General features: G+C 47.8%; 1 protein-coding gene across 1 annotated transcript in view; it reads right to left on the bottom strand.

Moving 5' to 3' along the window:
- SLC5A5 (solute carrier family 5 (sodium/iodide cotransporter), member 5) overlaps positions 1 to 13,108 on the bottom strand; it is a 42,973-nt gene extending 29,865 nt beyond the window's left edge. The window contains exon 1 of the mRNA XM_015406458.1: positions 12,684 to 13,108. Coding sequence (XP_015261944.1) covers positions 12,684 to 13,055 — 372 coding nt within the window. The 5' untranslated portion in view covers positions 13,056 to 13,108. The remainder of the gene's footprint in view (positions 1 to 12,683) is intronic.
- Positions 13,109 to 13,429: the final 321 nt, after the last annotated feature.

Genomic DNA, 13,429 nt, shown 5'->3' with positions numbered 1-13,429 from the left:
GGTTTTCCCTCGGATGGTCGTGGCCCTGCCCCCAGCGTGCCCCGCGTTGTCACATCACTTCCGGGTGATATGCGTGCAGTGCATGCGCGTAGTGTGTGCGTGCGCTCCAGATGCAACCCGGGAGTCCCCCGCTCCAGGTAAGAAAGCACTTGGCAACCCTAGACTAACCACACCAGTTAACCTCATGGTTTTCCCTCGGATGGTCGTGGCCCTGCCCCCAGCGTGCCCCGCGTTGTCACATCACTTCCGGGTGATATGCGTGCAGTGCATGCGCGTAGTGTGTGCGTGCGCTCCAGATGCAACCCGGGAGTCCCCCGCTCCAGGTAAGAAAGCACTTGGCAACCCTAGACTAACCACACCAGTTAACCTCAATAGTCACAGCCTATTTATGGTGACCCCACAGGACTTTCAAGGCAAGAGATAAAGAGAGGTGGTTTGCCATTGCCTGCCTCTACGTAGCAACACTGGGCTTCCTTGGTGGCTGACCCCGCTTAATTTCTGAGATCTGACAAGATCAGCCTCTAGGATATCCTCTTTAAGATGGGCAGCTTAAAGCACCATTTTCCAAGTGTGGCGTGAGTTCTCCAAGAGCATTGTGAGTCCCAATGTTCCCTCTAAGCTGAGTTGGTGTGAGTTACCTCACAGTTTTTTAGCCTCCGGCTCACACATTTTTGTCTTTGCTCAGGAAGGACGGCTCCAGAGCAAACTACTTTATGCAGTAGCCAAATCACTTGCTCACCACTTTAACGCCAGTAGCTCACAGAGTAGGATTTTGGCTCACAGGACTCCACAGCTTAGAGGGAGCATTGCTTGTGACCCTTCTTTCCACTCGCATACATACCTTTCATTAAGATGGACGTTTGACTAACTGTTGTGGCAAGAGGACTCCGGAGACTATCCTATAAGGAGGGCCAGAATCTCACCGGGAAACTGTTTGGGGCTCTTCACACAGAAACAGTGTCCCCTCCGAGCTGTGTGTGTATGAGCGGCCACTCACGAACGGAATTTAGAATATTTTCACATGCAGAATACAGAATACACAAATAAAAGATTAACATTTAGAACCCAATTAAAATACGATTTCCATAACCTCAGTATCTGTACACAAAATCTAGCTACTTGATAAGTGACCTCAGGATTCTTATCAGATAAAAGGCAATCAAGCCTGGCTTTGTTTGCACAAACAGGAATCTTATCCAGCAACAGAGTTATGATCTCCAAACGAGCCTCCTTACAGTACGGGCAACTAAAGAGCATATCCTCAGTGGACTCGGCCTCCCTTAGTAGACGCATACATAACATTTCTAGGTAGGGGATTTTCTTATATCTGTCTTCAAGCACTGCAGAGGGGCGGGCAGAACTCCTTGCCAGAGCTCACCAACACAGGAAGCCCCACTCAGCAGCAATCTGGAGCCCCACAGGGTCTTGCACTGCCCATTGTCCATTTTAAGATTACAGCAGTTATATTCTGCTCAGGATGGGAACTGCTCCGCTTGGCAGGGAGGGGGGGATTAGAGGGAACATCGCTCAGAAACCTTCAAGAAACCTGTAGCGGAAGATGGATTCAGCACCTGCACCCTCGTCTCTCAACTCCGGCCAGTTTGCACAGCTCATTGATGGGTCTGACATGATGCCACAACACGGCTGGTTTCCCCAGCACTTCCCAAGAGGGTCCTTCCTACGTCACTACGGAGCCTCTTCAAAAGCACTCACGGGCCCTTAAGCCCCCTCAGCTGAGCAAACGAGCGATGGCTGGGACCTGTGACGCCAGCAGAAGGCCGGCTGCAGGCTGCACTCGGGGGTCTGAAGGCCAGCAGCAGGTTTTTCAGTTTTGCAGGAACAGAGATGTGGCCATAAACTCTGCCTCGTGTCTACCACATTCCGCCCCCGGTCCAATCTCAGCTGCTGTGACAGGTTTTTTGACTAATATTGATGGTAGAAAATGCCATCAATTCACAGCTGACTTGCAACGACACCGTGGGGTTTTAAAGGCAAGAGAAGTTCAGAGGTGGGGTTTTAAAGGCAAGAGAAGTTCAGAGGTGGTTTGCCATTGCCTGCTTCTGCAGAGTGAACTTGGAACTGCTTGGTGGTCTCTCATCCAAATACTATCCAGGGCCAGCCCTGCTTAGCTTCCGGGATCGGGCTAGCCTGAGCTAACGTTAGGAATATCCAATAACAGCCCATGAAGGAGGAGGAGGAAGAGGAATTTATACCCCACCCTTCACTCGGAATCTCAGAGCAGCTTACAATCTCCTTCCCTTCCTCTCCCCAAAACAGACACCCTGTGAGGTAGGTGGGGTTGAGGGAGCTCTGAGAGAACTGCTCTGGAGAGAACGGCACTGAAAGAGCTGTGGCTGAACCAAGGTCAGCCACCTGGCATCATGTGGAGGAGTGGGGAATCAAACCCGGTTCTCCCAGATTAGAGTCTCTTAGCAACTACTTGTCAGTGATCCCCAGGTTCGATCCTACAAGGGCACTCATCTGACTGCATGGCTTTCCTCCGGTACAAAGAGCCAATGGTGCAAGGGACACACAGCTCCTTAAACAGGAGGACATTATTACTGCTAACCAGTAGCACGGCAGGCTCCGTCTCCCTCTGCAACATTTCCATGCCATTTATATAAAACTGTTGGCAAATCCTCCGGTACAAAGAGCCAATGGTGCAAGAGACACACAGCTCCTTAAACAGGAGGGCAGTATTACTGCTAACTAGTAGCACAGCAGGATCCGTCGTAGCACGGCAGGCTCCGTCTCCCTCTGCAACATTTCCATGCCATTTATATAAAACTGTTGGCAAATTATGTTGGAAAACGTGTGAAAAATTCAGCTTCAGGAAAGAGCATCAGGAACGAAAATAACCATTTGCTAGTTTGCTTTTCATAAGGGAGAGAGAATGGGGGTGTCTACAGGACCTGAAATCTTTCAAACTCCACCTCCACGGGGCATCTCTGGGCTCCACCCACTGACACCAGGTTCTACCCTTTCTCTCTGTCAAGCTCCTCTCACCCACCATCTGAAAACAGAGAGAAGCCTAGCTATGAAGACCACAAACCTGACAGGTAGCAATTAAAAGGTGAGAAACCGTACCTCCATGCCATGAATAGCTTTAAAGGCCCATTCCTGCAAACTGAGCTGTTGTTGAAAGCACTGCCATGGGCATTCAGTATCATTAGTCCTGCCTACTTAAAGGGTAATTTGAGGGCACAAGAACTGGGGGCTCATTTTAAAGTGGATATGAGAGTTATCTTCCCCCCCCCAACCTGATCCAAGGTTGCCAACTCTTTCTAGCAAAGCTCCTGTGCCTTTAACATCTGTGTGACAGGCAGAAATTCAGCAAGCAGAGTGTTCCCTGGCATTTCGATCATGCCATTGGCAAGGCGTCTTCTGACATACCTGCAACTGGTTAGAAGCTCATGAGCCTTCGTAGGGGAACAAGATGGCAAAACCTTCCTGGCACATTGTGATAGCAGCGGCCCAAGAAAGACAATATAAAGATGCAATTTTTCCCCCTTTTGATTCTCGGCCATGTATAAAGAACCAAGGGAAGATTTTTCCTATGCTCTTATTTAGAATTGAACAGATTGGAAAATCTGCTACCATCTTGTGGACGTGGATGGGTTTGTAAATGATAATGGCCAAGACTGCTGAAAGGTGGAGGGTAGGGGGGATGGAGAACCAAAACTGCTGCTCCTTCTGTGGAAAATCAGTTGCTAGTTTGGTTCCAGTTTTCCCCCTTTAAGACCTGGTTTCAATGTTACCTCCCACTGAATGATATCTCAGTGACCCTTGACTGATGGTCGTAAACTTTACAACTACAGTAAATTTCCTTATAAAAATGTAGTAATTTGCCTATAAAATGTAATCAACCCTCGTTGATTTAGTTGGACGTCAGGTTCTGCTGGATAGCGCAACAGGGCATTGATTTTATGGTATGGTGGAGATGCAAAATCTAAAGTTAGTCACTAAATCAACCACATATGAATAACAGAGGAATACATTTCCTCCTAAGGTATGCTTCTGCTGAACACTCCAAGATAAACTTATTACCTAAAGAATCTTCTTGATTTGCATGGGGAAATCAGACAAAGATCTGGTAGCCAATGGCCATTTCCTGTTTGTCAGACTGCCAGGCTTAAATTCTAATCTAGTAGGTATATATTTCTTGTTTATTCCAACTTTACAACATCCAAACAGCTCTGCATTTTGGAATCGGGAATATCTGTTTGCCATTTGTGAAGCTGTACTGACGTTCTTTTGGTCTTAAGACGTGATGGCTTCGATTTGAACAATTCAATTGGACTTTAAAAATGGCTGCTTTGGGGCTGGAGTCTAAGGCATGGTACCCTGCTGAGGTCCCTCCCTTCCCCAAACCCCACCCTCCCCAGGCTCCACCCCCAAAATCTCCAGGTATTTCCCAGCCCAGAGCAGGCAACCCTAATTATTCTAGATTTCACTCTTGTGGATCTGAAACTGACTTATACAGACTATTGGTCCATGTAGTCTGGTATGTTTCCATCTGGCATAAATATATCCTGGGACTAATTTGCAAAGCCTCCTTGTTGATTTTCAGCCAGCGCCCCATGGTCTGCCAACATCTTTTCCATTCACAATGCACGAGCTGTGTGTCTAACTTAAGACTTCATTAAATCCGAGACCCCACAACTGCCCTCTGCCTTAAAGCACCCTGCAGGATTATACCAAGGTCTAGCTAGCCAGTATCCTTTGAAAGAATCCCAGTAGCCAGTGAACTATGGGTGGATTCTCAAAAATTCCCAGTAGTCCAGCATGTTGACCAGTGCTCCCTCTAAGCTGTGGAGTCTTGTGAGCAAAAATTCTACGTTGTGAGCTACTGGCATTAAAGTTGTGAGTCAGCGATTTTGCTGCTGCATAAGTTAGTTTGCTCTGGAGCCATCCTTCCTGAGCCAAGACAAAAACGTGTGATCCAGAGGCTAAAAAACTGTGAGCTAGCTCACACTAACTTAGCTTAGAGGGAACACTGATGACGACCCTCCCCACCCTGACCCTACACTAGAGTGACCACCATGCTAGAGCAACCCAGCAAGTCTAGAACCTCATTTTTAACACAATGGCCTGCAGATCCCCATCTCTTGGTAGCATCGGGCATTTTTTTCTTGGCCCTGGCACCTTTGTTAGCCAAGCTCCCATAGACAGCCAGTATGGTGTAGCGGTCAGAGTGTCTGTCTAGGATCTGGGAGACCCGGGTTCTAATCCCCGCTCTGCAATGGAAGCTTGGTAGGTGACCTTGGACCCGTCACACTCTCTCAACCTCACCTACCTCACGGGGTTGTTGTGCAGATAAAATGGAGGAGGGAGAGGATGTCGTAAGCTACCCCGAGCCTCATTGGAAAGAAAAATGGGACATAAATTAAATACATAACCCAGAGGAGTTAGCCGTGTTAGTCTGTTGCTGCAAAATAGTAAAATGCCCAGTAGCACCTTTAACACTAAGAAACTTTATTGTAGCATAAGTTTTCGAAAAACACAGCTCTCTTCGTCAGATGCATCTGATGAAGAGAGCTGTGTTTCTCGAAAGCTTATGCTATAATAATGTTTCTTAGTCTTAAAGGTGCTACTGGGCTTTTTACTATAAATACATAATGCCTCTCATGGACAACCAGATGGGGCTGTTGGTGCTTCTGGTCCTTACTAAGGTGGGCTGTTTGGTTTAAGAGCAAGTGTCAAAGAAGAGAGGAAGACGTGAGATTTTGCCCCTTGGTATAGCCCACAAGATTTTTTTTAGACCTTGGACCTTGCAAACAAATAGATGCACCATGGCTAGCATTGTTAAGGCCCAGGAAAATCCTGGGGAAATCCCAGAAAAACACTGCTTTTTTCCCCACTTCCAACCCCAAAGCCTTTTTTAAAAACTCCCAACAGACAAAAAAAATTGAAATCTGGGGGGAAACTATAAAAAATTCCTATGACATTTTTTTTTTCATTTACAATGAGTGAAATGCTTTTAAAGACAAAGGTGGGCATACTGTAGACATATACAGCCAGTGTTCCCTCTAAGCTGAGTTAGTGTGAGCTAGCTCATAGTTTTTTAGCCTCCGGCTCACACATTTTTTTGTCTCAGCTCAGGAAGGATGGCTCCAGAGCAAACTAGTTTATGCAGTAGCCAAATCGCTTGCTCACAACTTTAATGCCAGTAGCTCAAAAAGTAGAATTTCTGCTCACAAGACTCCACAGAGGGAGCATTGTGTACAGCCCTGAAAAACAAGGTGCATTTCTGCACAGGAATCAGAGATTTCCATTTCTACTCATGTCTGACAAAGGGAGCATTGATTCTCAAGAGCTTAGACCCCAAAACTAGCCTATTGCCCTACCTTGCTGAGGGAAAAAAGGATCAGAAGCAGGTAGGGCAGAAATTGTACCAAAGCATCAGAGGAAAGTTTCATTGAAAACTGAGCTCTTTCTAACCAGAGAGCAAAATTATGATACGTGTGCTAAAATAGCATCGGGTGCATCAGCTTTCAGTTTCCTTCAAAGTATTGAGTATTGTTGCAGTTTTGCCTGTAAGAAACTAAGGCATTTATGACTTTTAAATTCCATAGGTAAAGGTAAAGGTTTCCCTTGCTCGAAAGCCAGTCGAATCCGACTCTAGGGTTGCGGTGCTCATCTCCGTTTCCAAGCCGAAGAGCCAGCGCTGTCCGAAGATGTTTCCATGGTCATCTGGCTGGTATGACTAAATGCCAAGGCGCACGGAACGTTGTTACCCTCCCACTGAAGCAGTACCTATTTATCTACTTGCAATTTTTTGCTTTCGAACTGCTAGGTTGGCAGGAGCTGGAACCAGAGACAGGAGCTCACTCCGTCATTATATGCCAATAAAAGGCTTTGATTGGATTGGATCACTCCGTCATGCGGCACTCGGGTCTTGAACTGCTGAACTACCGACCTTCCAGTGCAGTTCAGCATCTTAACCACTTGAGCCACAGTATGTCAAATATTGCAATTTTATATGCTAAGTAAGTTATACATGATTCATATGTTGTTAAAGCAGGAAAATTAGTTTAGGTTTGATAGGACAGTATGTATTGTATATATTTCAGTTTCCGTTTTTTCCGGGGGGGGGGGGGACAGGAAAAACCCACATTTTTTCCCTCATGGCTGCAAGAGTTTTTAGAGCCACAGCAAAGTCAGAATTGATTTCAAAGCTCCCCACCCCCATACAACCCACAATACACACCGGACAACCAACTGGTACAGTACCCCCCATTACAAACACTTATTAGAGCTTTTTCTAACCAACAAAGAAAGAAACGTTTAGGGATGCCAGCCCCCAGGTGGGACCTGAGGATCCCCCCAGAATTACAGCTCATCTCCAGGGTACAAAGGTCAGTTCCCCTGGAGAAAATGGATGCTCTGGAGGAGGATGGAGTCTGTAGCATTATACCCCACTGAGGTCCCTGTCCTCCCCAGGCTCCATCCCCAAACATGGACCTGGCAACCCTAGCCCTTCATCTGCCACTGACGGCCAGGGAGACTGGGCCACCTTGGAAACATTGTAGAGAACAGGAAAAAGAAAGGCAAACAAGGAAGGAAGGGGAGAGAGAGAACAGGAAAACAAAGGAAAGCAACAGAGAACAAGAAAAGGGGGGAGGGAGGGAAAATGACAAATGACAGCGTAACAGAGTCAGTATCCATCTTCATCTGGTGGTTTTTTTTCCTTTTTATCTGCTTTTTCTCATCTCTTTCTTTGTAAGAGGCAGCCCAGCTCATTATTCAACCCCACATGGCCCAACCAACCCCCACCCCACCCCTGAACAAAGTAGGGTTGCCAACTCCAGGTTGGGAAATTCCTGGAGATTTTGGTGGTGGAGCCTGGGGAAGGCAAGATGTGGGGAAGAGAGGGACCTCAATCAGGGTATAAGGCCAGAGTCTACCTTCCAAAGCAGCCATTTTCTCCAGGGGAACTGCTCTCTGTAGTCTGCTGATCAGTTGTAATTCCAGGAGGGCTCTAGACCCATGCCTGGCCTTTGGTGGTAACCCTAACACAAAAGGGAATTGCCACTGCACAAAATTGGTCCAGTTGCTTATACAATAAACTTTGGGCAAAGTCCTCAAAATGATGGGGGGGACACAGTTCCTTGACAGACTATTTGCCATTTGAGCAGCACTAGATAGCCAGTTTGGTGTAGTGGTTGAGAGCGCAGACTCTAATCTGGTTGAACCGGGTTTGATTCCCCACTCCACATGCAGTTGCTGGTGTGACCTTGGGTCAGTCATAAATTCTTCCAGAGCTGTTCTCTCAATGGCAGTTCTCAAGAGAGCTCTCTCAGCCCCACCTACCTCACAAGGTGTCTGTTGTGGGGAGGGGGAGGGATTGTAAACCACTCTGAGACTCTTTTGGGTAGTGAAGGGCGGGGTATAAATCCAATCTCTTCTTCTTCCTTTAAATATGGGCAATTAGGGGTTGCACAGAAATGTCCTACTTCAGCAGAGCAAAACAAGCAAATTATCCAAGGCCCTGGTGGATACCGCACCGTAATTGTGGCTTTCTAACTTCATGGCTTTGCAGATTAAGTATGAATCTGGAAAACAGAGAGGTGACTAATGTCGGTCCTAAGCCTTTTTCTTTTTACCTTTACATCATCTGTTTTGGGGGCTGCCAAAACAGATGATGTGCCTTTGTTATGCAGTACAGCTTACCCTTGAGCTGTGGTTTTGCTTTCCAAAAAGTAAAGCGCCATGCCTAGTTATTATTCTAGATTTCACTCTTGCTGATTTGAAACTGGCTTATGCCTGAATCAGGCTATTGGTCCATGTAGTCTGGTATGATTCCATCTGGCATAAATATATCCTGTTTATTTCCAGCCAACTCCCCATGGTCCACCAATATGTTTTCCATTTACAATGCACAAGTTGTGTGTCTAACTGAAGACTTCATTAAATCTGAGACCCCACTGCCCTCTGCCTTAACACACCCTGCAAGTTTATACCAAGGTCTAGCCAAATGAGACCCTATGTTGACGGTGGAAGACCCCATCCCCAAATTTATGCAGTAGCCAAGTCGCTCGCTCACTTTGATGCCAGTCGCTCACAAAGTGGAATTTTTGCTCACGAGACTCTATGACTTAGAGGGAACATTGCTGAAGACTTCATTAAATCTGAGACCCCTCTGCCTTAACGCACCCTGCAAGTTTATACCAAGGTCTAGCCGAATGAGACCCTTTGTTGACGGTGGAAGACCCCATCCCCAAAGCATTTAGCTTTGCAAACAAGTAATGTATGGACCAAACCACTGACAGTCTATCTGAACAATGGCTCTGCAGTTTCCCGATGGAATCCTGCCCCAGGCTTGGTGGTGGTGAAAACTGATGTCAAGTTACAGCTGACTTACTGCAACCCCTCATTGGCTTTCAAAGCTAGAGATGACCAGAGGTGATTTCCCATTGCCTGCCTCAGTGTAGCAAACTTGGACTTCCGTGGTGGTCTCTCACCCGGAAACTGACCACGGCTGACCCTGCTTAGCTTCATGAAGTCTGATGAGATCATGGGCCATCAAAGCGAGGGTGCCCCAGCCTTAGGCAACAGAAAAGAGTAAGAGTCCAATGGCACCTTATAGACTAACAAAATTTGTGGTAGGGTATGGGCTTTCATGAGTCACTGCTCACTTCTTCTGATACCTTACCCTTAAGGCAAGTCTTCCCCCCTTGGCTACAGTCCCCACCCAATTTGCTTAGCTTCATGAAATCTGATGAGATCATGGGCCATCAAGGCGAGGGTGCCCCAGCCTTAGGCAACCGAAAAGAGTAAGAGTGCAATAGCACTTTATAGACTAACAAAATTTGTGGTAGGGTATGGGCTTTCATGAGTCACTGCTCACTTCTTCTGATACCTTACCCTTAAGGCAAGTCCTCCCCCCTTGGCTATGGTCCCCACCCAATTTGCAACAGAATGAAAACTGTAGATTTTTATAGCTCCAGGTGGTCAGCCATGTTGGTCTGAAGCAGAAGAATGAATTTAGAGTCCGGTGGCACCTTTAAGACCAACTAAGCTCATATCTTGAATAAACCCTTGTTGGTCTTAAAGGTGCCCCACTGGGCCCTAAATTTGTTCTGTATATTTTCATGTCTGCAAGAATTCTAGAGGTCTCTATTTTCTCCAAAATTGGAGTATGTGGTAACACCTTGTTAAAAACATTAGTACATGTGAGTGGCTAGCCTGATCATACTTCAGGATTCACTCCTCGGAGTCTCTCTCCAGGAGCTAACTCTAAGTTGCAGGGGCATGAATTTCACTTCCAGCAAAACATGCATCAACCTGAACACTGATCAATGCTCTTCACGCATTCCAAAGTATACTGGTTGCGTCAAGGTTCCCCGGCATGTCCTGCGTAAGTCACTTGTGAGTTGCAGGTTCAGCTCCATTCCCATGTACGCAAAGCCCCATTCAGAGCATCTGCAGTAAACATGGTAACAGGGCTTCCCCCCACCCTTTCCTGGGCTGCAAAGGTCTGTCTGCAGATTCATGAGTTTCCCCAATAGGCAGATTTGTACACACAGACACCTAGCCTGGACCATTTCAAGTCAGGAAGTGGTGGGGGGAGGCAGAAGCCATTTCTCCATGTTCACCAAAGTTGTGATCCGAATGGGGCACTGCAGGCGTGGCGAATCTTGTGTGACTGTGACGCAGAAAACCCCAGAGCCAACCGGTGCGCTCGGCAATGTGCGAAGCCACGTGGGGGCTAGCCGGCCCACTTCACATGCAAGTGCAGGCTCATTCCAAACTGTTGATAAGAAGAGATTGCTAGACAAGGCTGTTTCCCCAGCCTATCTTCCAGCTAAAAGAACAAACACCTCCTTGGCTTGGAAAACAGAGCTGTTTGCAGCTATTTGCACAGCAAAAAATAAGTAGAGTGGACGGTGGATGGCCTTCCACACTGCATAACGGGGAAGGAGACAGCTCAGGCAGACCTGCGTCACTGAAGGTTCCCGCCAGGCCGTCTCCCTATTTACATCTATGAAATGCTTGGGGTGGGGGGGGGCGGTGTTCAGGATCTTGAGGTAGCTCCCAGCTGTCATAACACCGACAAACAGGAGGACAGAATTATTCCAGAGACATCCAAAGGACAAACTCCTGCCGAGCGGCAATGTTAGCTTGTTCTAGTGAAAACAACCACGAGCCTTATCCATTCCCAGCAGACCTCCAGGTGGGACCTGGAGAACTCCCAGGATTTCAGCTGATCTCCAGACTGCATAGATCAGCTCCACTTTGGGATGCCAGGCTCCAGGTGGGACCGGGGGGATCTCCCGGAGTTACAGCTCATCTCCAGGATACAGAGGTCAGTTCCCTCGGAGAAGATGGAGGCTTTGGAGGGTGGGCTCTCTGGGATTGTACCCCACTGGGGTCCCTGCCCTTCCCAGGCTCCACCCCCAAATCTCCAGGAGTTCCCCAACCAATGCTCCCTCTAAGCAGTGGAGTCTTGTGAGCAAAAATTCCACTTGGTGAGCTCCTGGCATTAAAGTTGTGAGCAGGTGATTTGGCTGCTGCATCAATTAGTTTGCTCTGGAGCCATCCTCCCTGAGCTAAGACAAAAATGTGTGAGCTGGAAGCTGAAAAACTGTGAGCTAGCTCACACTAACTAAGCTTAGAGGGAACACTGTTCCCAACCCTACATTCCCCACCCCCCATGGGTGGCCGGGGGGACTGGCAACCAGTGTTCCCTCTAAGCTTAGTTAGTGTGAGCTAGCTCACAGTTTTTCAGCTTCCAGCTCACACATTTTTGTCTTAGCTCAGGGAGGATGGCTCCAGAGCCAACTCATTGATGCAGCAGCCAAATCACCTGCTCACAACTTTAATGCCAGGAGCTCACCAAGTGGAATTTTTGCTCACAAGCCTCCACAGCTTAGAGGGAACATTGCTGGCAACCCTAGGTCTGGTAGAGAAAATAGCTGCTTTGGAGAATGGACTTTCCAAAGCATTATAGCCTGCTAAAGTCCCTCCTCAACCCCAGCGTCAGCCCCAAAATCTCCAGGAACTTCCTGACCCAGAGTTGGCAGTAGGGTTGCCAGGACTGGATTGGAAAATACCTGGAGACTTTGTGGGTGGAGCCAGGAGAGGGCGGGGTTTGGTGAGGGGAGGGGCCTCGGCATGGTACAATGCCGTAGCATTTACCCTTCAAAGTAGCCATTTTCTCCAGGGGAGCTGGAGATAACTAGTTGTAAAAGCGGGAGACCCCCAGGCCCCACCTGGAGCCTGGCAACCCTAAAGTGGAGCCACCTCAGGAGGTGGGGCCCACCACTCGGAAGAAGCCCAAGTGCAGGGAGAAGAGGGGTAATGTTAAAAAACACTCTGGGAAAGAGGAGTGAGAGAGAATAAAGCCAATAAAACTGTGGTGGCAGCTATATCTGAAGCAATTTTATTTTAATCTGCACAGCCAGTCAGCTCTCCAGTGGCCAGTCAGAATCCCGGCTGGGCAAGAACCCCATCCGGCACCACTCACTTTCTAAAAACACTTGGTGGGTGCTGGGAAAGGAGTTGGTGGGCACCGTGTCGGGGACCCCTGCATTACTGTTTAAGGCCACCTAGTCTTAAAGCCAGTCTAGTTCATATAACAGCCCAACCTGGGTGTTTGTTAGAGGGGAATGCAAGAAGGTAACGAAAACAAATTCCTGCTCATCCCTCTCCAAATCCTTCCCCATTTGAGGCTCTCTTACCTCATAAGTGCTGGTGAGCTGCAGACGGTAAAACACCGGCAGGAACAGGTAGGCTGTCAAAAGGGTGTTCAGGAGTTGCCCCATGCACATCCACAAGAACTTCATGCCGTACCGATACGCTTCAGCCGGGACCCCCAGCACCTGGATGGCCGACATGAAGCTGGCAGAGAGCGAGAGGCCTACAGGGATTGCAGACATCTGCCGTCCCCCGGTGAAGAAGTCGTCTGATGTCTTCTGCCCACCTTTTCTGAGGGCATAGAAGAGGCCGATGCTGGTAGAGATCAAGAGCATGAGGCCAAAGACCCCATAGTCCCATAAGCTGAAGGTCAGCATCTCTGCCTTGAAAACTTCCAAGTGACCTCCTTGGGACATTTTGCAAGCTCTTTTCTCTCCCCCCAACCCCAAGTCAAAGCTCCACAGGTATGTGCCCCTTGGCAAGATAAGCAAGCTGGAAGGAGAAAGAGGTGAACCAACCCCCAATTGTCAAAAGAGTCAGAGTTAACACTGATATTCAGGGGAATTAATGGAGGGAAAGAACCAGTCAATGATTCACAAACAATAAGAGGAAAAGAGAAGTGTTAGATCCAGTATCTTCTTACTCTTGACTGTAGGAATAGTGACAGTCACAGAAAAGGCACAGTAAATTACTATTTACAGATAACAGAGCAAAGCTTGAAGATGCCTAAACTGATGGGGATACGGTAATAGAAAAACTAGGAAACACCTAGCAGAAGAGAGACAGAGGC

This window comes from Gekko japonicus, unplaced genomic scaffold, assembly GCF_001447785.1.
Source record: "Gekko japonicus isolate JY-2015 unplaced genomic scaffold, Gekko_japonicus_V1.1 scaffold3646, whole genome shotgun sequence".
NCBI classification, from domain to species: domain Eukaryota; kingdom Metazoa; phylum Chordata; class Lepidosauria; order Squamata; family Gekkonidae; genus Gekko; species Gekko japonicus.
The sequence above is the reverse complement of the archived record's forward strand: the minus strand, read 5'-3'. Positions and strand labels throughout refer to the sequence as shown.